Source organism: Mastigoproctus giganteus, chromosome 12, assembly GCF_048544385.1.
Source record: "Mastigoproctus giganteus isolate SK-2022 chromosome 12, ASM4854438v1, whole genome shotgun sequence".
Lineage (NCBI taxonomy): Eukaryota > Metazoa > Arthropoda > Arachnida > Uropygi > Thelyphonidae > Mastigoproctus > Mastigoproctus giganteus.
The window spans coordinates 11,610,158-11,630,393 of NC_143586.1; the positions used below are offsets into that span (position 1 = coordinate 11,610,158).

At 36.1% G+C, this 20,236-nt stretch overlaps 1 protein-coding gene across 1 annotated transcript in view; it reads left to right on the forward strand.

Moving 5' to 3' along the window:
• Positions 1 to 20,236, forward strand: part of RNaseZ (ribonuclease Z) — a 239,384-nt gene that overhangs the window by 130,250 nt on the left and 88,898 nt on the right. Inside the window, exons 16-18 of the mRNA XM_090386608.1 lie at positions 1,999 to 2,092; positions 5,122 to 5,263; positions 18,167 to 18,312. Coding sequence (XP_090242734.1) covers positions 1,999 to 2,092; positions 5,122 to 5,263; positions 18,167 to 18,312 — 382 coding nt within the window. The remainder of the gene's footprint in view (positions 1 to 1,998; positions 2,093 to 5,121; positions 5,264 to 18,166; positions 18,313 to 20,236) is intronic.

Here is a 20,236-nt window from a genome sequence, read left to right on the forward strand (position 1 = left end):
CAAGCCTGGAACAGACATTTTCTGTTAAGTCTGAGAATGTAAAACTAACTTCGGTTCAACTCCGAGAAACTTTGCTTGGACAAGACTTGCAGAAAGCAGACACTAGCTGAAACATACATTCATTGAAATTTGATGGCTTGATGGTAAGTTACCCAACTGTTATTCAACAATGCCATTTATCAGCAGGTTTCAGAAGATATAAACTTTCAGCCTGTGATTGCACAGCCTCAGAATATTATTGCACCTTTTCACTAATCTGAATCGAGTGTGGTGTATAATTACTGTCAGATTGCTTATTTAAAATCAGTTTTCTGTCGGCTTTAGAACAACTAATTTTATAGTTTGATTGATAATGAATCAGAACAGTCAGTGAATCAGTGCATGATTCACTGATTACTTGCTCAAATAATCTGATTTGCCTAATTTGTGTAATCTATAATGTATGTATATTGGTTTTTATTAGTGTTCCCTATCAGGATTGTAGCGCTGAAAATTTTGTTTTATGCATTTTATTTAGTAGTAAACAGTTTTATTCAAAAGTCAGTAACTAATGCTGAATTCATCAGAGTGTAGGTACAAGTTTAAATTATACATATAAACATGTATACAACCATAGTTCATGCACTATTGCTACAGCAGAATTTGTTTTTAATGACATTAAAGGTAACAGAATTTTTCTTACTTGATTCTGAAATTGTAAATGCTTGTTGTGAAAGAAATGAAGATAGAGGAGATTCTGCTACTGAAATTCTAGCTTGATTGGTTTTCTGAAAGCAAGCTATAAAAAGAGATACCGAACTAAACAATATACAGAACAAGTTTTAAAGTACTGAATATTCTACAGTAATTGTTCAAATGTTGTTGGGGGGGGGGGAGGTGAGAGAGAGAGAGAGAGAGAGAGAGAGAGAGAGAGAGAGAGAGAGAGAGAGAGAGTAGAAGGGTGAGGTAGTTAATGTTAATCAACTCTTAATATAATTATATAATAGATTATAATTACTCATTACCATTGTAAAGAAATTTCCTGTTTAAACCTGACATTAATTTTTAATTTGTGCTCTAGAAGTTTAAACGCTTAATTTGGGGAGGGGAGGAGGGGGACAGAGTGATTTAAAAGAAGGCACAGTGTGCATTAATACATATATGCACAGTACCCACACACTTTCCTTTCTTATTGCTTTTATTGTACCCTCCAGGTTTACCACAATTACTTACACACATTCTAGAAGGTTAACATTTCCATCAGTGACACTAGGTATGCAATTAATTTATTTGGAATGTTTATTAGCATTTTTTACCTAATTATTGTTGTTTACAGGTATTTGGGGCTTTATTTATTAAAATATTGCACTTGGAGAGCAAAGCTACATATCATATGTAGTGTTAAGCAAACTAAGTTTGCTGCTCAATGAACCTATCTCACAAGGGGAGGCACTCCACCATGAGATGGGTTGTCTTGCACTACTCTAAATAAAATACACTGCTTTAGTGTATTGATTTAAGCATATTGCTGTTTTATTTAAAATATTTGCCACTACCCAGCTCAAGTTTAAATCCTATTTGAGATTTCATTGGTGGGAAGGCAGGCACTGTGAAGACCCCAACAACCCAGTGATGGGAAGTATCCACAATATGCAGATACTTTGCACATCACTGAATTGTTGAGGTTCTTGCTGTAGGCTATGTTATAGCAGAAGCCTGGATAGGCTTTATCCATAAACTCAGTTTACTTCATTTCATTTTCCTTTACCCTCTTCATCTTGCATATTATAGATGCTTCTTGTCATTGGTTTCTTAAGGTCTTCACATTGCCTATCTTCCCACTAATGAGATCCCAAATAGTATCAAAACTCAAGTGAAATGCAGCATTGCAATCCAAGTATAATAGTATTATATAGATTTGTGGCGCAGGCTTTTGCCATAAACTAATTATAAAAATATTGTAAATGAAATATTTTGTAACATCCAAAATCAAGTGAAACAACTTAACTTCTCTTTAAGTAGCAGACAATTTTCCTGAAGTTCTGTTTCTTGGTACTGGATCTGCAGTTCCTAGCAAAGTTCGAAATGTCAGTTCCATTTTACTGAATATCAGGTAATGAAGTAAGCATAATTTTTATAAAATATATTCATACAAGGTACATATTAATATGCTATTAACACTATGCACTTGGCTGCAAAATAATTCATTAAATACCACTGAACTAATTCATTGTGAGTTAGTGTGGCAAGTTTTGTGCCGATAGGAAGTTGTCCTTTGTGCAGGTGGTGTTTAGTGTGTTTTTGTGTTTCTGGCAGATGTTAAGTAACAGCAAATTTGCATTCAAAATTCGAAAAACAGCTTTGAACCCTTATGAAATATTCAAACAAGCATTTGATAATGATGCTATGGGTAATACACAAACTTCAGGTCATCCATGAGGATAAATGGTGTATAATTACTGATATTTTTGACATTCTAGGCCTATTGTATGGTACGTGCCAATGTACTTTAATTAAAAATTTAAACGTAAGGCAGATTGCTGAAAATTTGTGCCCATTTGCTGGGTGATGAATAGAAACATTTTAGCTCATCTGAACAATGTAAAAGGTTTCATTAATCATTTTATCTTCAGTAATAAGCGCACTTTTCTAGGGAATAAATAAGATATTAGAATCTAGAGAAATAAGAAATGAGTTCTGTTTTGAATAAGTTCCACACGATTATTGTGGAACTTATTCATGGTAGTTTCATAGTCTTTTTTTGTGTTCTCACTTATATGGTGTGTTTTTTTTCCGAAAATGTCACCAATTTTGTACATCTTTACATATTAGATATCTCTTTTCCATTTTACCTCCTGGAAAATACCATCACTAAGATTGCTTATCTTGGCATATTAGAAATCTTTTGCAAACCACAGCTTACTGAAGATAGCCCAGTCTTCACTGTATATGTCAACAAAATGAATAATCTTCACCCACCCATTTCTTTTATTCTCTGTCTTTGAATTTCTAGATGTGAACTTGCGAAATCAGTGGATTGTAGACTTTTCTACCTTGGAGTTAATTTACATTGCAGTTATATTTATTGAAGAATTATTTGTTTAAAAAAATAAAGAAAAGAAATATTCTTGTATGTTGAAAGCACGGTTTCATTTTTTATTGTGCAATAACTGCCACATGCTACCATTGTAATGAAAAGTGTCAGTGAAATTATTCTTGTAGGGGTGAAATCCTTTATTCCACACTGCACCTTAAAATCTCATCCTTTATCTAAACCTTGGTTTTCCAATAAATGTGCTAAGGCTGTTCAAGATATGAATGTTATATGTTGCATTTGGTTTGCATCCAAATCTCCAGGTTCATTTTCTGCATACACTAAAGCTTGCAAAAATTGTAAGGCAGATATTAATCAGTCCAAACTAGATTTTGAACAGCCTAAGAGTAGAAAACTTGCTTCTTGTCCAAATGGTAATTGTCCATTCCAGTCTCTTGCCAATGCTGTTGGCCTTAACTTTTGCCCATCTCTATTCTCACCTCTGTCAAAACTGGATGGTTCTATTGCGGTCTCAGCTAAAAATAAACTGACCTGCTAACATCCTACTTTTCTTCTAACTCATATATTGATGATCTTGGTAAACCACCTCCTACCATTCCCAGTAAATTCTATTCAGTGCTTCCTGTAGTCTTCAGTCAAAAGGATGTCAGAAGAATTTTGAGCAGTCTTCATGTCAAGAAAGTGCCAGGTCCTGGTGTATTTCTTCTCTTGTTCTCATAATCTGTGCTCCTGAGCTTACTCCTGTTCTGTATTACCTTTTTACACTTTCTTATTCCACTGGTGTTTTCCCTTCTGCTTGGAAATTTGCTCATATCCAGCCAGTCCTAAAAAGGATGGCAAATCCCTCCCATCCAATTATCATCCCATTGCATTTACTTAAGCTCTTTCTAAAGTAATTGAGAAATATTTTAACCACCAAATCCTAAACTATTTAGAAACCTACCATCTGATCAATGAATGCCAGTATGGATTCTATCAGTTTTGATCCACTGGTGATATACTGGCTTATGTTACCAATCTGTGGACAAATTCAATGGAAAAGTTTGGCGAAACTCAAGCAGTTACTCTTCACATTCCAAAGGCTTTTAATCATGTTTGGCATAAAGGTCTTCTGAATAAGTTTTCATCCTATGGTTTGCCAACTGTTTTTGATATTTGGGTATCTAGATTTCTCTCTAACTGCTCACTGTGGGCAGTGGGTGATGGCTCTGTGTCTTCTAACTTCTCCATTAATGCAAGTGTTCCCAAAGGTTCAGTTCTCTCTCTCCCACTGTTTTCCCTCTTCTATATTAATGTCCTTCTTCCATTGAACAGATCTACACAAACAGCTTCAGCTTAAATATCCACTACCTATTTCCTGTTTGATCTCCGGGTAATTCTCCAGTAGGGCAAAGACAACTTAGTCAATTTTAATCCCTCTAAAACTCAGTCATGTCTTATATCTTGCAAAAAGAATCCTGGGTTTTCTCTTTTCCTCCGACTTCAAACTCATAGTACCAACTTTTCTGCTTCCTCGTTTATTCTTTCAATTTCTGTTTTTTGGAACAACCTTCCTCCATACATTTTTCCTGAAAGTTGCAGTCTACAGAAATTTTAGTCTAATGCCAGTCTAATGTCTTCTTTCATCTTCTCAACCTTGAATACATGCACACACACTGAGTACTATAGATTTTAATAACTCTTGTGCTTGGGGTTTTGATAAAAAAAAAAATAACATGCTGCTGTAAAAAATGGTTATCGAATAAATCCACAAAATTCTTGCTGGTGTATGTATATATTTCCTTTCACAAGCACAAGAGTCAATGTGTAAAAATTTTTCTGTAAAAATTTACTGTGAATTACATAGTTCACAGGAAGAGCATGGAGATTATTCATTATGCTATCATTTCAGTATTATATTGTACTGAATGTCCTAGTTCAGGCACATGCCAACGTTTATGGCATCTGCCTGAACTAGGCCATCTGTGAAATTTTTTAAAAATAAATACCCTAAAACATAAATTATGTAACAGGTTTAGGTGAGACTAGTTTAAAATTAAACATCAAAAACATTTTTTCATAATTGTTAATTTTTGTTTTTATTTCAGCCCTACTTCCAGTATATTACTAGACTGTGGTGAAGGTACTTACGGACAGTTACATAGGATGTATGGTTCTGAAGAAGTCAAAAACTTATTAAGAAAAATAAATTGCATATTTATATCACATGCACATGCTGATCATCATTTAGTAAGTGATTTAAACATTGTTTTGTTTTTTTTTCTTTCTTTTCCTTGTTTGTATTGTTATTATTGATTTATTTATTATTTTTGTTTTTTTATTTTATATATGTATGTACATACACACACAATTTTTGATGTGTAAACATCTTTGGCGGCACGTACTAAATTTTGGACAGTAGTAAAATCAATTTGTCATAATTTTGCAATGCGGAAACAATGTTATTTGATGTCATTTCTGTTTCATAACAAAGAAAAATAGCCAGAGAGGAGATTGTGCAAAGGATCACCTGCTAAATTTCGGACAGTAGTAAAATCAACTTATCGTGATTTTACACTGTAGGAATGATGTCATTTCCATTTCATAACAAAGAAAAACGGAGTCGGGATAGGAGATTGTGCAAAGGATCATGGGAGGTGATCTTGGATATGCTCAGAGCTGGCATAAACCAGCTGGTGGCGGAAAAACATTTATGATTCGGGGCTAACCATTGTCGCCCATGGTAGAAACCTTTTGGTAACCAGAGAAATGGATATCTTGCAAAATTTAAAGTAAAGTAAAACATTTAAAGCAAAGAATCATGGGAGGTGATCTTGGATGTGCTCAAATCTAGCATAAGCCAGCTGGTTGCAGAAAAAAGTTTATGATTTGGGGCATACCCCCTTAGGTGGCTTTAGGCTAACCATTGCAACATGTAGCAGAAACCTTTTGGTAACCAGAGAAATGGATATCTTGAGGGTAGTGATCTTGGATGTGCTCGGAGCTGATTTATGCCAGCTCTAAGCACACCCAAGACCATTACATTACGTGTGCTTCAGCCTTACCAGTTGAAGCGCATATAATGAAGGCATTACAGTACCCATCTGTATTACTGAAGAGGTTGTATATTTTCATCAAGAGGCATATCATAAACATTTTTCTGCAACCAGCTGGGCTGGTCAAGAATATTTGAATCAGTTAGCAATTGGAAGATAACAGACTCCAAATTGCATGTATGAGTAGAATCTTTTGCTTGTCATTGATCATTAGCATATGATGCAAGAAAGCAAGCTTATGCAGTGTCAGCCAAAAAAAAAAATTAAAAACGTTCCCATTTCACCCTTCCATTCGATCCAAATACCTGTCCAGCTCAGCCTTAAATTTGTTTACGCTATCAACTTCCACAACAAAGGTTGGAAGTCTGTTCCACCAACCAACTACACGCTGGCTAAAGGCAAACTTCCACACATCTATCCTACATCTGTCTTTCCTCAATTTGAATTTATGCCCTCTCAGGTGATCATTCTGAGCAAGAGGAAGAATTCCATCAGCATTGAGCATGCTCAAACCATTCAAGGCTTTATACACCTCAATCAGATCACCTTGCAGGTGCCTAGTCTCCAGACACTGTGATTTGCAAAATTTAAGCCTTTCTTCGTAAGAGCAAAGGCGCCTCCATAGCCAGGTGGGAAGGAGCAGCAGTGCGTAGCACACGCTTCTTGCTTAGACCGTGGATCGAGCCCGTCACCACCAAATACGGAGGATGCGGAAAGGTCAGGGAATGACCACCGCATATTCCAGGAGCAATATGGCCTTAGTTGCTAATGCTCCTAAAAAAAAACCAAATAACAATAACAATCGTAAGAGCAACCCTTTGTTCCATTCACTAATCTTATTTCCCTTCTCTGTACTCATTCCAACAGCTCTACATAAAATGAGGCCTCCAGACCTGTATACAGTACTCAAGGTGTGGCCTGACCATTGCCTTATAAAAGGGGATAATCATCTCCTTATCCCTGCTGGAAAAATTCCTGTATATCATTGACAAGAAACCATGAGTTACTCTTGCAGACCGTCTGCACTGCTCAGAAAACTTCATATCTGCCTGCACAATCACCCCCAAGTCCTTTTCGTTCTCTACCACTGTCAGTGTAGTACCACAGAGTTGATACGTTACTCTGGGGTTACTGCTTCCCATATGTAGTACTTTACATTATTAGTGGGACTCCACTAATAATATTAGTCCCCGACAAGCAGGGACCATTGATTACTACTCTCTGTTTTCTCCCACCCCTGTATAACTATCCCTTTATCCATAGCAGCAATTTGCTTACAATGCCACACTGCTCCAATTTGTTCAGCAGTCTTCCATGTGCAACAGAATCAAAAGTATGATATTAAATCATATATATCATCATAGTATCCAATCAAATTGGTCAGGCAAGACTTTCCCTTAGCAAAACCATGCTGTGTTTGAGCTATAACTGAAGTCTTGTCTAGATGATCCTGCAGTGCTTCTCTAGCCAGTGCCTCCATTAATTTTCCTGGAACAAAAATTAAACTAACAGATCTATAATTACATGTGTCACCCTTTGATCCTCCTTTGTGAATTCGTGTCACATTTTCACATCTCCAGTCCATGGGTACCTCCCCTGAGTCCAAAGAAGCTCTCATAATTATGGCTAAGGGTTTGCTTACCTCCCTTGCTGCCTCCTTTAATATAACTGGATAGATCCCATCCACCCTGGGTGCCTTTTTTATGTTTATCTTCAACAATTTCTCCTCACTTTCCGCTCAGTTATTACAAAATCATCTAGCTCACTGCCAGAGTTTAATTAACCTCTGGCATTCCCCTCCCTGAATAACTCCTCATTTGTGAATGTAGATGTAAAATACTCATTTAATTTGTTAGCCACTTGAGCAGAATCATCAGCAGTTGAACCATCAATATCCAGTGGACCAATCTGATTCATCCCTTTCCTTCTAGAGTTTACATAGGTAAAGAACTCTTTGCTGTTTTTCTTTGCATCCTTTGCCAAAGATTTCTCATCTGCCTTTGCCTGCTAATCTCCTTTGTGACTTGGTTACAGACCAGCTTATAGCTATCAAAGGCTTCTATGTCACCCAGTAATTTATATGTATCCCATGCATTTTATTTCTCTGCCATATGTCTCATTAGTTCATCTGACATCCATTTAGGCCTAAACCTTAAACAATCCATCTTATTTGATATGTAAAGCCTAGTAGCTTCCAAGATAAGTTCTTTGAATGCTTCCCATTTTGCATTTGCTGTTGGTAACATCATCAGTTGGTCCCACTGTATAGAATTTAAATACTGTCTCAGTCCATCGTAGTCGCCTTTACGAAAGCAATAACCCTTCCCTTTACCCCTAATGGTAGTTATCTCTTTGAGTAAATCTCACTTCAGCACACTGTGATCACTGCCACCTAGTGGTTCCTTTATCTGCAGATTCTTAATGCATGAAGAATCACTACTGATAATCAGATCAAGAATATTACTCCCTCTTGTTGCCTCCCAAATATGCTGATGTAGAAAACAATCATCCAATAAATCCACAAAAGCCTTGCTAGTGTGTGAGTGGCCAACCCACAAATTCCAGTCAATATCTGGGAAATTAAAATTCCGTTTTATAAAACTCTCTGATTTACTGGCCCACTCCATTTCCCTGTACAATATTTTATTATACTCATCAGAGTCATTAGGCCTATAGCACACTCCTACTCTCAATTTTGATCTCCCAATGCTTATGTCACACCAAACTGACTCGGCACTGCACTGTCCAGTGATGTCGATTGGCTGCACTTCCATGGATTTTGTGTTTCTTAACTAATAGCATAACCCCCTCCTCTTGTCTATCGTTCCTGTATATATTGTACTCCCCCAAATTCCAGTTCTGCATTCCTTATATCTGTGTGACACCATGTCTCTGATATCCCAACAATATCTGCCTTTGATGTTTTTAGCAATACCTCAAATTTATCAAATTTATTTACCAAACTCCTAGCACTGGTGTATACACAAGTATACATGCACCTGTTCCTATTCTTAGCTACCCTAACACAACCCATGTGTTTACTTGTACCGCAATGACTCCCAGCTGTCTCTGACATACCCTGCATCTTGTTTTCCAGGCTGCTGCTCATTCCAATAGAAGCAGTGCAAGAATCACTTTCACCTCTGCCAGTGGCTACTGTTAATCTATTAGTCCTTGTATCCACCCAAGCTAGCAGTTTTCTGACCCACCTAACACTGCATCGATAGCATCAGCAAATATTCTTGCACCCTTTCTATTTAAATGTATCCTATCCCAGTAGAAGCAGTCACTCCTGTTAACAAGTACAGACCAGGCTGAAAAAAATTCTATCCCTTGAGCTTTGCACAATCTTTCCAGGGCCGAATTGATCGACAAGGCTCTCATCATATACTCCCTCCTATTGTGTCTGGACAGAATTGCAGACACTTTCAAATTCAACCCTAATTCGTGGCTTTTTTTCAACAGTGACCTGTACGTGTTAAGTAATTCCACTGGTCTCCCACTCTTAATATCATTAGTGACAACGTGTACAATAATATCACCTTTTGTGCCCTTAAAAAATGATATTTGCTCTACAGTGTTATCAACCTTTGCCCCAGACATACTCTGGTCCTGTTCCACCTATCCTTTTTACATACCATGTTCCCTGTTTCCCTGACAAAAGAGTCACCAACAACTACTAGTTCCTGTGGGACCAGTGCATTCTGCATTGGGGGTTGCCACTGTGTTGTGTGATGATCAAGTGCAAGTTCCAGCATTGATGTGGGCAGCTGAGAGCTTGATGGGCCCCTCGATTTAGATCCTTCAATGGCATCCACTCTGTTCTTCAAGCTCTCATATATAGGCCCATAACAGCGCTGAGTTGTTGCCTGATTTCCTCACACTCCTTACATCGTGCACATACAAAGACATTCCCCTGGCAATATCATGTCCCGTACCTGATTGTCCACAAACATAAAGCAAGCAGTGCATTTTAAAAGGCTGTTATTCAGAGGGCAACTGCTCCCCTCAGTTCACCTCTGAGCCACAGCACTCCCATTAGCTTGAGCCTTTTGATTTCGATTCAATTTCAATAAAATTTCAATTTCAGTACAAAATTATAACCCTAAACTTGTATTCCGTATTATAACTTACGTATAAAGTTAATTATGTTACGTTTGTAAAATATAAGTCGTTATATGTATTTAGTTAAAAAGCATAATTTAATTGACAATGAAGTTTGACAAGATTAATAAATTTTACTGATTAAATGAAAATATTATATACTATACTAAGCTAATGTGATATAACGTTGTATCGTATAACAATGGGGCAAGTTACGACCCTTAAATCTACAAACACTTGAGTATTAATTAACTTCCAAAATCTCACTCTCTCAATTCAGAATTAACCAAGGATCTTGACTAGGTCTATAAGCTAGTTATAGAAAATAATTTAATATAACAATTAGTCAATAAAGCAGTTAAATATAGCTAAAAAACTTCCCCTTCGCTGGAGCTGCAAAAACCTGTAAAACACATGGATTGGATACCCTTACTGATACTAAGTAATAACCTACAAAATCTCTATCTAAGTTAAAATTTAAGCTAAGTATCATAACAGGAATATAAGGCTACTCTAGAAAATAAGTTAATATGCCAATTTAAGTTAATAAAACAGAAAAATCAAATCATTCTCATTAAGTTGCAGAAGTCCTTGTTGGTCATCAAGTTTTTGTGTTTCTTTTCAATTGCGCTGAGTCGGTTGAGTGTGGTGAGCTTTAGTTCCTCATTCATCTCGCTTTTTTGGGTGATTGTAAAAGTTTTGAAAGGGGTCTTCTTGCAGTCTTGTTACAAGGTTGTGCAGGTCTTTACTGCATGCTTCTTCAGGGTCAGTGTCGTTGTTGTCTTGACACATCATTTTACATATTTCAATTGTTTTGCGAATGTCCAAGTCCGATTCATACAATTTACAAATTTGTTGTCGTAGATCTTGACATATTTCATACCTGACAGTGTCACTGTTTCCTTATTGTGAAATGGAATGTGCAGCGTTACCATCTCACTCTTGTACTCGTTGAGATCCTAAGCCAAGTCATAGTTTTAATAACATATGTGTGGATACTGTCATTTCTTGCAGATCTTGTAGCGCTGCATGTGTAATTTGTAGCATGCATACGATTGTAACAATACAAATACTTGTATTGTTACAATCATACTATTCAACAAATGACTACAATCAAATGGGTAATTAGGCTATTGGCCTAACCACTTCCAAACATTGATTCATTAATTCGATAGAGTAAGCAGCAGGCGCGTATATCCTATTTATCACTAACATTGATTTGGTAGAGTAAGTAGCGGGCGTGAGCATGAATTACATCGTTCATGTGTACAGGGTACACACATGATTTTTTTTATTATTTATTTATTTTATTTATTTATTTTTTTTTTTTTTTTTTTTTGGCTGGTGGAGCAAAAAAAGCCTTTGGTTCCTTACACTCTATGGCTAATACTAGTAACCTTTTGGCTGGTGCAGCATAAGCCATAGGCTTTCTTGCACCATGCGGCCGTTACTAATACTAATACTAACCCATCTCTTACAAAGGCTCTCTACTCTCTTTTCTAATGGACATTGGTTCATGATGCATGTCTTTTCTATAGATACTCCTTGCACTTTCTTTTGAATTCTTCTTTTCTGTGTGCCATCTCCTAATGGAGGTCGGCTACCACAAATGTCTCTCTGTCTCTGGTAGCTCAGAACAGCTGCTCTGTGTTCGGTCCTGTCCAATTCTTAATGTTTTCAATCCATGATGTATCCATGATCTTTTCCCAGGCTTTCTTCTTTCTTCCATTCTTCCCTCAATAATTAGCCGTGGAATTGCATATTTGTTGTTCCGCATCAGGTGTCCAAGATACGCTGTTTTTCTTTTCTTAATGTCCTTCAGCAATTCTGGGTTTTTTCTAATTCTCTGCAGGACACTCTCATCGGTCACTCTTGCTGTCCATGGTATCTTTAGCATTCTTCTGTATGTCCACATTTCAAATGCTTCTAGTTTTTTTGGGGTGTTAGTTTTCAGTGTCCATGTCTTGGCACAATATGACAAAACTGACCAAACGTAACATCCATCATCTGAATTCTAAGGTGGAGATCCAGGTTTCCATTGCACAATGCAGGTCTCATTTTAAGAAAATACTGCCTGGCAATTTCAATCCTTGCTTTTATTTCCATATCCAGTTTGTTTTTGTCATTGTTCCAACAGCCTAGATATTTGCTTTTGTCAACTCTCTCTCTATCAGCCTTCTGTTTAACATGAGGGGAGGTGTTGGCATTGCCCCATTAAGGACCATGAGCTTAGTCTTGTTGATTTATTAATCCTGATGCCCATTCTCGCACTTTCTTCACTTACATGACTAAGGAGTATCTGTAAGTCCTGCATATTAGTTGTACAAAGTTGTAGCGAAGGTTATTAATCACTCCACCGTTGACAGATATTCCTTCATTTCTTCCATCTAATGCTCTTGAAGATGATGTCAGTAAACGTTAAACAGGAGGGAGGAGAGTACACATCCTTGCCTCACTCTCTGTTCAATGTTGATGTTTTCTGTCTTTCTGTCATAAACTATAAAGCTGCCGTTTGGTTCCTATAGAGGTGTTTGATTATTCAGATGCCCTTTTCATCAAGGCCAGACTCCTCTAGGACCTTGGTGAGTTGGACTCAATCAAAGGTCTTCTCAAAGTCAGTAAAACAAAGATGTGCATCAATCTGTTGATCTCTGCACCTTTGCGTCATGACTTGGGCACAAAATAGTGCTTCTCTTGTACCCAGTCCTTCCCTAAATCCAAACTGTGCATCGTCCATTGACTCCTCACAATTCCTGAAAATCCTATTTTGAATTATTTTTTGGAACATTTTGAGGACTTGGCTCATCAAGCTGATTAGTCTGAAGTCTTCACAAGTCCTGGTGTTTAGTTTTTTGGGAAGAGTGACGAACGTTGATGTCAGTCAGTCCCGAGGGATGTTGCTTATGTTGTAAATCCTGTTAATTAATTCAACAAGAATGTTGGTGTTTTTGTAGTTGAACAATTCGACTAGTTTCGCTGTGATTTCATCAGGTCCTTTGGCCTTCTTCATTGATTTAATCACCCTCTCCACCTCCAATCTTAGGATGGATGGCCCTACCACTGCATCATTATTGTCATCTAGCTCATGTTCACTGTTGGCAAAGAGGTCTTTTATGTATTTAGTATCCATATATCCATGATAATTTCACCTTTGTCATTTTGGATTGAAGTTGGTTGTTTCCTTCTGTTAATTCCTGAAATCTCTTTAATCTTTTTGTGAAGATTGAAATCATCATGTTTTTCTTGCAGAACTTCTATTTCTCTGCATTTTTCTGTGATCCAGCTCTCTTTAGCTCCTTTAATTTTGTTCTTAATCAATCTATTCACTTCCTAGTAATGCAGTAGTTTCTCTACTGGCTTTCTGCATCACAGTGCTGTAATGACATAATATATCACTAAGCTTCAGGACAGTTCAGATAGCTTCTATCTCCACTCATTGCCTGTACTGTACTGTAGAAGCTACTCCCCTTGTCCGGAGGTGTTATTTAGAACACCTTCTCCTAGGTATGTTACCTTACTGGGCTAAAGAGTCATGCCTACCCTGGTTTGAATCAGAGTTTCCTTCTCCTGGGTATCTAGTCTGGCTTAGTCTCTCTTAGGCTGACTCCTACCTCACGAAGACCCATCTGGCTTGGGTGACCCTACTATTAGCTATGCTACTGCCAGCATGGCTCTCGAGGTTGTCAGAGCAGCAAGCCCCATCACTATGACAAGGTGAAGATACCATCGAGGGGTAGAGTTGGCTATATACTTGCACAGGAATTTTTTCTGATATTAAGGATATTTTTTTATAAAGTGTAGGTGTTGGATATGTTTATGTATGTACTTCAATGTCTCCTAAATCTGACTTTAAAATTTGAAACTTTACTGCTTGGGCACTAGATTTCTATCCATCCACACACTTTGGTGCATAGTAAAATGTAGAAGCCATAGTAAAATGTAGAGGCCATGTAGAAGTCTTGGCTTTTTATTCATTAAAGTACTTTAGTAGACGGTTATGAATTAAACTAATGCCATTGCACTAACCTATATGTTAGTCATTCTACTACGTAGCATGAGGCTCTTACCCAGAAATACTCTATAGTCTATGCTACTGCACAGCATCATACATGTTTCTTTTGAATTGCCATCTGTAATTCCTCACTCTCTTCCAAACCAGTCCACACACATGTGCAGCAAGCACTAACCATTCATTCGCTGTCGAATCCCAAACTCACAGAATCAACTTTTCTACTGCTTCATTTATTCCTTCTACCCCTGTTTTCTGAAACAACCTTCCTTCACATATATTTCCCAAAAATTGCAATCTACAGAAATTCAGGTCTAATGTTAACAGATATCATCTCTCTTCTCAGCATTCAACCCATGCACAGTACTAATTGCTATAGGTGTTAATGCCTTTTAATGCTTGGGGTTTAAAAAAATAATGAAAAAATAAAGTGATTAACCATAGAAGCTGATTATTGAAAGGAAAATATTCATGAAAAAAATGTTCTGAAATAAATTATTCATAACAAAAGAAAAGCACAGTTTCAGAACATTATAGCTGTTCGATTTTGAGATATGTACTTTTAACTTGACTCACCCACTCACCCACCCACCCACCCACCCACCCACTCGAGGACAGCTCAGTTAATTAGTGACTTGTCTCTTCACTCTCTGTCTCATAGATGTTCTGTTTCTGCTGCATGCCTTTTTCTATAGAAGCTTCCATGGGCATTTTTCTTCTGAATTGGCTTCTATAATTTCCCCTCTCTCTTCCAAACCAGTCTGAAAACTTTCCACAATCAGTTGATATCCTTTTACTGTCCAACTACAGCTAGCTCACAGAAACCAGTTTTTCTTCTTCCTTGTTTATCCCTTCTACTCTGTTTTCTAGAACAATTTTGCTCCACACACACACACACACACACATTTCCCAACAATTACAATCTATAGAAATTCAAGTCTGATGTCAACTAGTATCTTCTTTCATCTTTCACTCCACACCTCCACACATGGTACTAAGTACTATAGGTTCTAAGACTTTTGTGTGTAGGGTTTTCATTTAAAAAAAAAAAAGATTTTTGGAATCACCAAAGTTACTTCTGAGCCAAGATACTTTCTGAAATGACCTTTTCTTGCAAATTCAGTAAAAGCAGCACGTTTGATGAATTTGTGAACTGAAAAAAGTTAAAACATAAACATTAGAAAAAAAAAAAATACAGTTATAACTTTGGAGAGAGAGAAAAAAAGTGTTACCCCTTTTGAAAAATCCATGAGGGCATACTTGGTGTTATCAGTTAAAGATTAGCAATTCAATATAACACTTTTATACCATGTAGGAAATTTTGTTGCAGACTAAAACAGGACAATGCTAGTAACCGTCACAGCTATTTGCCACCATAGCCTGCTATAAATTGAACAGCCTGAACAAAGAAAAAGAAAATTTCTCTGTATTTTTTTTTAAAATTTCTCTCACTTTAGCCTTTTCTTTGTTCAGGTTTTCAATTTTCAGTGTGCTGTGCTAGCAAGTAGCTGTGGTATTGTTAGCATTTACCTGGTGCAGCTTACAACAAAATTTCCCACGTGATATAAAAGTATTAGATTGAATTGCTAGTATTTAATTTTATCTCTTCTGTAATCAAGCTATATACTACTAAACTCAAGTTTCAGACCCAAAGAAGATGAATTTCAACATATCTGGCCAATTTAGTCTAATTGTAACATTTATTCTTTTCTTACCAATAAACAATTAAACAGTTCACACTGTGAAGTAACTTTCTTAATTTAACTCCTACATAATTTAATTTAGTAACTATATTAATGTGTAATCCATTTTTTGATGGCGAATTGGAACAAAAATCTATTTCCATTTGAAGACGAAAAGAAATAAAATATATGCTGCTATGTATATATTAAGTGCAGTAGCATCATTAATACACAGCCATTTCTGAATAAACAGAATATTTGTAAGGCAGTGCCGAAGAAGGGCCAAATAGCCCTGAAATGGTGCCATCTGTGTGGTGGTACCTATCTGAGAATAAGTAACATTAGTCTTCTCCTTAGGTGAAGTGTTACTTATTCGAAGTAGTGCAATATCATGGCAACTCGTTGTGAAGGTATTCACAATATGAGATATAACTTAAAACGATGCCGCCTTACAAATATTCTGTTTATTTGGAAATGGCTGTGTATTAATGATGCTATTGCACTTAATATATACATAGTCTAAATTTGCTCACAGCTTGAGGCATTTAGCCCTAAATGCATCTTAATATATGCTGCTTAATTTAAACAGAATGGAAGTGCACATAAGAGGTTCAGAATGAAATATATCAACATCCCACTCAGTTTTCAGCAGAACAGTGAAATTGTTATTGGAGATTTGGGTTATGATCACCAATACACTCCTATAATTAAGAGCATATATATAGTAAAAACCCTTATAAACCTTGTGAATTACTTGAATTAAATATTGTCTAAACAATCGTTTTATAAAAATACCAGTAGGGTGCATTAATGTATGCATCCTCACTCCAGCACAAAATCTTACTTAACAATTTGGCAACATTTTTAGATTCCTTGTAGAATCTTATCAAGCCTAAGTGAAGAAAAGATTACAGTCAGTTCTGCTAAAATGTGCATTCTAGCAATGAGAATTTTGCTCCAGTGCGGCTGATATATTAGGGAACAATGCGGGTATGATGCATTTTTTGCATTGACTCATGCGCAATTTCATCTGCAAGTAACACCAGACAAACGCAAAACCCGGCACCAAGCTGAACGTAGTGACCTGCACAGCAGTACATACCAGTTTACAAAGTTTAAAAAATGTTAAATGTGTGAGAGCTAATATTTCCCATTTACTGTAGTTGTATTGGTTGGAGATACACTGTTGTCATTCGCTGTATTCACAAGATAATAGGTGATGTTGTAGGCCGACTCACGTTTTCAGGAGCTGACATTTTTCTGTTCAAACAGAAATTTCGTGAGACGGGATATGAGTGGAGGAGCACAATTCTGAAGGTTACTACCATAAAACAATAAAAACAATTTGCAGTTCCCAATTTATTGGGCATTCCTGTTAGTGCGGTCTATTTATAAAAGGATAGTAAACTCGATCTTATTGCATTTGTGATAATACCGATAGCTGGAATTCTGTGGGTTTTTATGTTATTATGGTGAAATGTGTTTCTCCTTCCATGAAATCTTCAATCATAAAAAACATAAATAAATTTTCAGAATCTTCTCTTCATTCCTCTTTTTTAAGCGTCCAATTTTTAATATGTGAAATTGTTACTGCGTAGCTCACTTGTGCAATTTGTGCGTGCCGTGTTTGTCGTTATTGATTGCTTATCTTTTTTACTTGTTTAAATTTTACAATCCAAAAAAAAAAAAAAAAAATGTCAGTGAACAGAAATATCTATTAGTACGTATATATTACAGTGCAATATTTACTGTAATATTTAAGATATTTAAACCTGTGTTAGCAATTTTATTGGGTTTATAACTGTTTTTAGTGTTTTACTTACCACACTGAACATTCTTTTGAGTGCTCTGCTCCATCCCTATTTTTCCCATTAGCCCTGTTGTTTTTAATGCACAAAATACCAAAAAAGAGAGATTTTTAGGACCACATGTACCATGTTATAACAGAACTGAGTGTATTATATGAATAGGACCAGGAACTGTTCCTTTAATGTTTCTCCCAGTTCTTCATATTTCTTTACGTTCTTGTTGCATAGGATTTTGTTTTGGAATAATAGCATGTATTAGTGCACATTGTTGGAGTTTCTCTAACAGAATTTTTTGCACACTAAATTCTACTTAAAAAAAGTATTTCGCGTTGTTTACTAGTGTTTCTTCTTACCAATAATTCTTTAAGAAACACCATATCATGTCTTTCTCGCAGTGTATTAGAATTTAAGATTTCCAATGTAAAGTTCTAATTATGTTTACACATGCACCTTGAAACTGTAAAATATTTATTCCTTTTATATTATTATTTTAGGGATTATATCAGTTGCTGAGTTCCCGAAAAGAAGCATTTCTTTCTGTAAATGAAGAATATCTGCCATTATATCTTCTTGCTCCACTAGTAGTATACAATTGGTTATTATCTGACCAGTGTACTAAATCAGCTGCATCATTAGCAAGGTACACTTTGTTCATATCATGTAAAAACTTAATATGTTATAGTACAGAATTAGGGGAGGGGACCATACAGAAATATAAATTGTTAAGCTTGGAACCTTCTGAAATTCTTAAACAAAGACTATTTTTCATCATCTAAATCTGCAGGCTCTGTGGTAGTACAATTATATCTGGAAAATCTGACATCTGTTCACTATTTTACTCCCTTCTTTTCTTTAATGCTTACTTGATACCATTAACCTACCATTCCCTTGGTTCTACCTCTAAACCTATTAGCTTCATTTTTGTGCTAATATTTATTTTGCTAATCCCATTTCTCCTATACATTCCATATGCCCATAAGTTTTATTTGCTTACCTTGGGCTGGATATTATTTACCCAAGATTTCCTCATTCGTGACTAAAGTCTTGTCATTGCTTCCATCCATTAGGTCATTTTTTTTTATTGACCCATTGCATTCTGCTCTTCATGGCCACTGCAACTGTCAGCATTTCCAGTTATGAAATTCGTTTTCCTTGCTTTATAAATACTGTCATCTATTTATACATCATATTAACAATATGAAAAACTGAATTGATATTTATTGATGCTTATAATTAATTGTCAACAGCAAGTAGCTTTGTTTTCTTCAGTTTAGAACAGTGTTTCTCGACTTTTTTTTAATTATCTCCCCCTAAAGGGCTTTGTTAGACAATTTTTTTTTCCTAATTTCCCCCCCTATGAAATTTTAAACAAGAAAATACTCTTTTCATTACATGGAATCCCTGCGCCTACTGCTTCTTAGTTAAAAGTTCATTGTTCCTTATAATGTTAGTAAATTTAATTCTAACGTCTCCTCTTGAACATACAGTAAACTCTTGATTTAATGGACCCCGATATAACGGATTTCAGATTTAACGGACCGGACAAATAATAATACAGTAATGTACAGGGTTGTTAAAATTAAAGTATCTCTGTGTAGAGTGCTCTGGAGCGAGTTCTAAGGCTCGTACTGAAGAGGAATTTGGACAACACGTACAATAAAGAATGCTCTCGCCATTTATTGGGGAAAAAAAATTCCCCATTACAAATTTGTTCTCTACATAGGGATACTTTAATTTTAACAACCCTGTGCATATTAATCTCGACCGTATTATTTTTTTTAGGTTATACAAAACTTCAGTGTTATTATTAATTAAAAATTAATGGTCATTACCTATTTCCAGTATTGTTTTGATAATTGCCTACTTTTATTTTTATAATCAAATTCAGGAAATTGTTTTTTATTCTTTTTTGAAAACGTGTTCAAATAGCTGTTTTCCCAGATTACAGATAACAGATAAGAGCAGGTGGTGACTTGCGAGCTGAACATGACTTGGGACACTAAACTGCTGGTCTACCAACTCGCTTTGTTTTGGTCTCAAGCTGTCGTGCTGTCAGGTTGTATACAGAGTGTTTCTGTGATTTCTGAATTGTGACTTTATTTATTAAATAATTTTGCAATCCTTATAATTTAAAATGGCATCAAGTGAGAGAAGAGTTAAATGAAAGCATGTGGCACAGAAATTAGAGCTAATTGAAAAATTAGAACAAGGCATCTCAGTAGCACATGTTTGTGAAATTTATGGCATAAAAAAACAAACTGTTTCTGATATCCATAAATCAAAGGCCAAATTGCAACATTTTTCTTTAAAATACAGTATTGATAGCTCTAAATGCGGTTCTACAGAGGGAAGTAGAAAACACACGAAAGTTGTGCAAGATAAAAACTTAGAAGAAGCTGGGTATAAGTGGTATGTTCAACAGAGATCTAGTGGTGTTAATGTACGAAGTTTCGAGTTGAAATCTGCATGTAAAACTCTTGGAAAACACATGGGACTTAATGTTAAGGCAAGTGATGGGTGGCTGTGGTGTTTTAGAAAAAGGCATGCCATTGTGAACAAGAAAA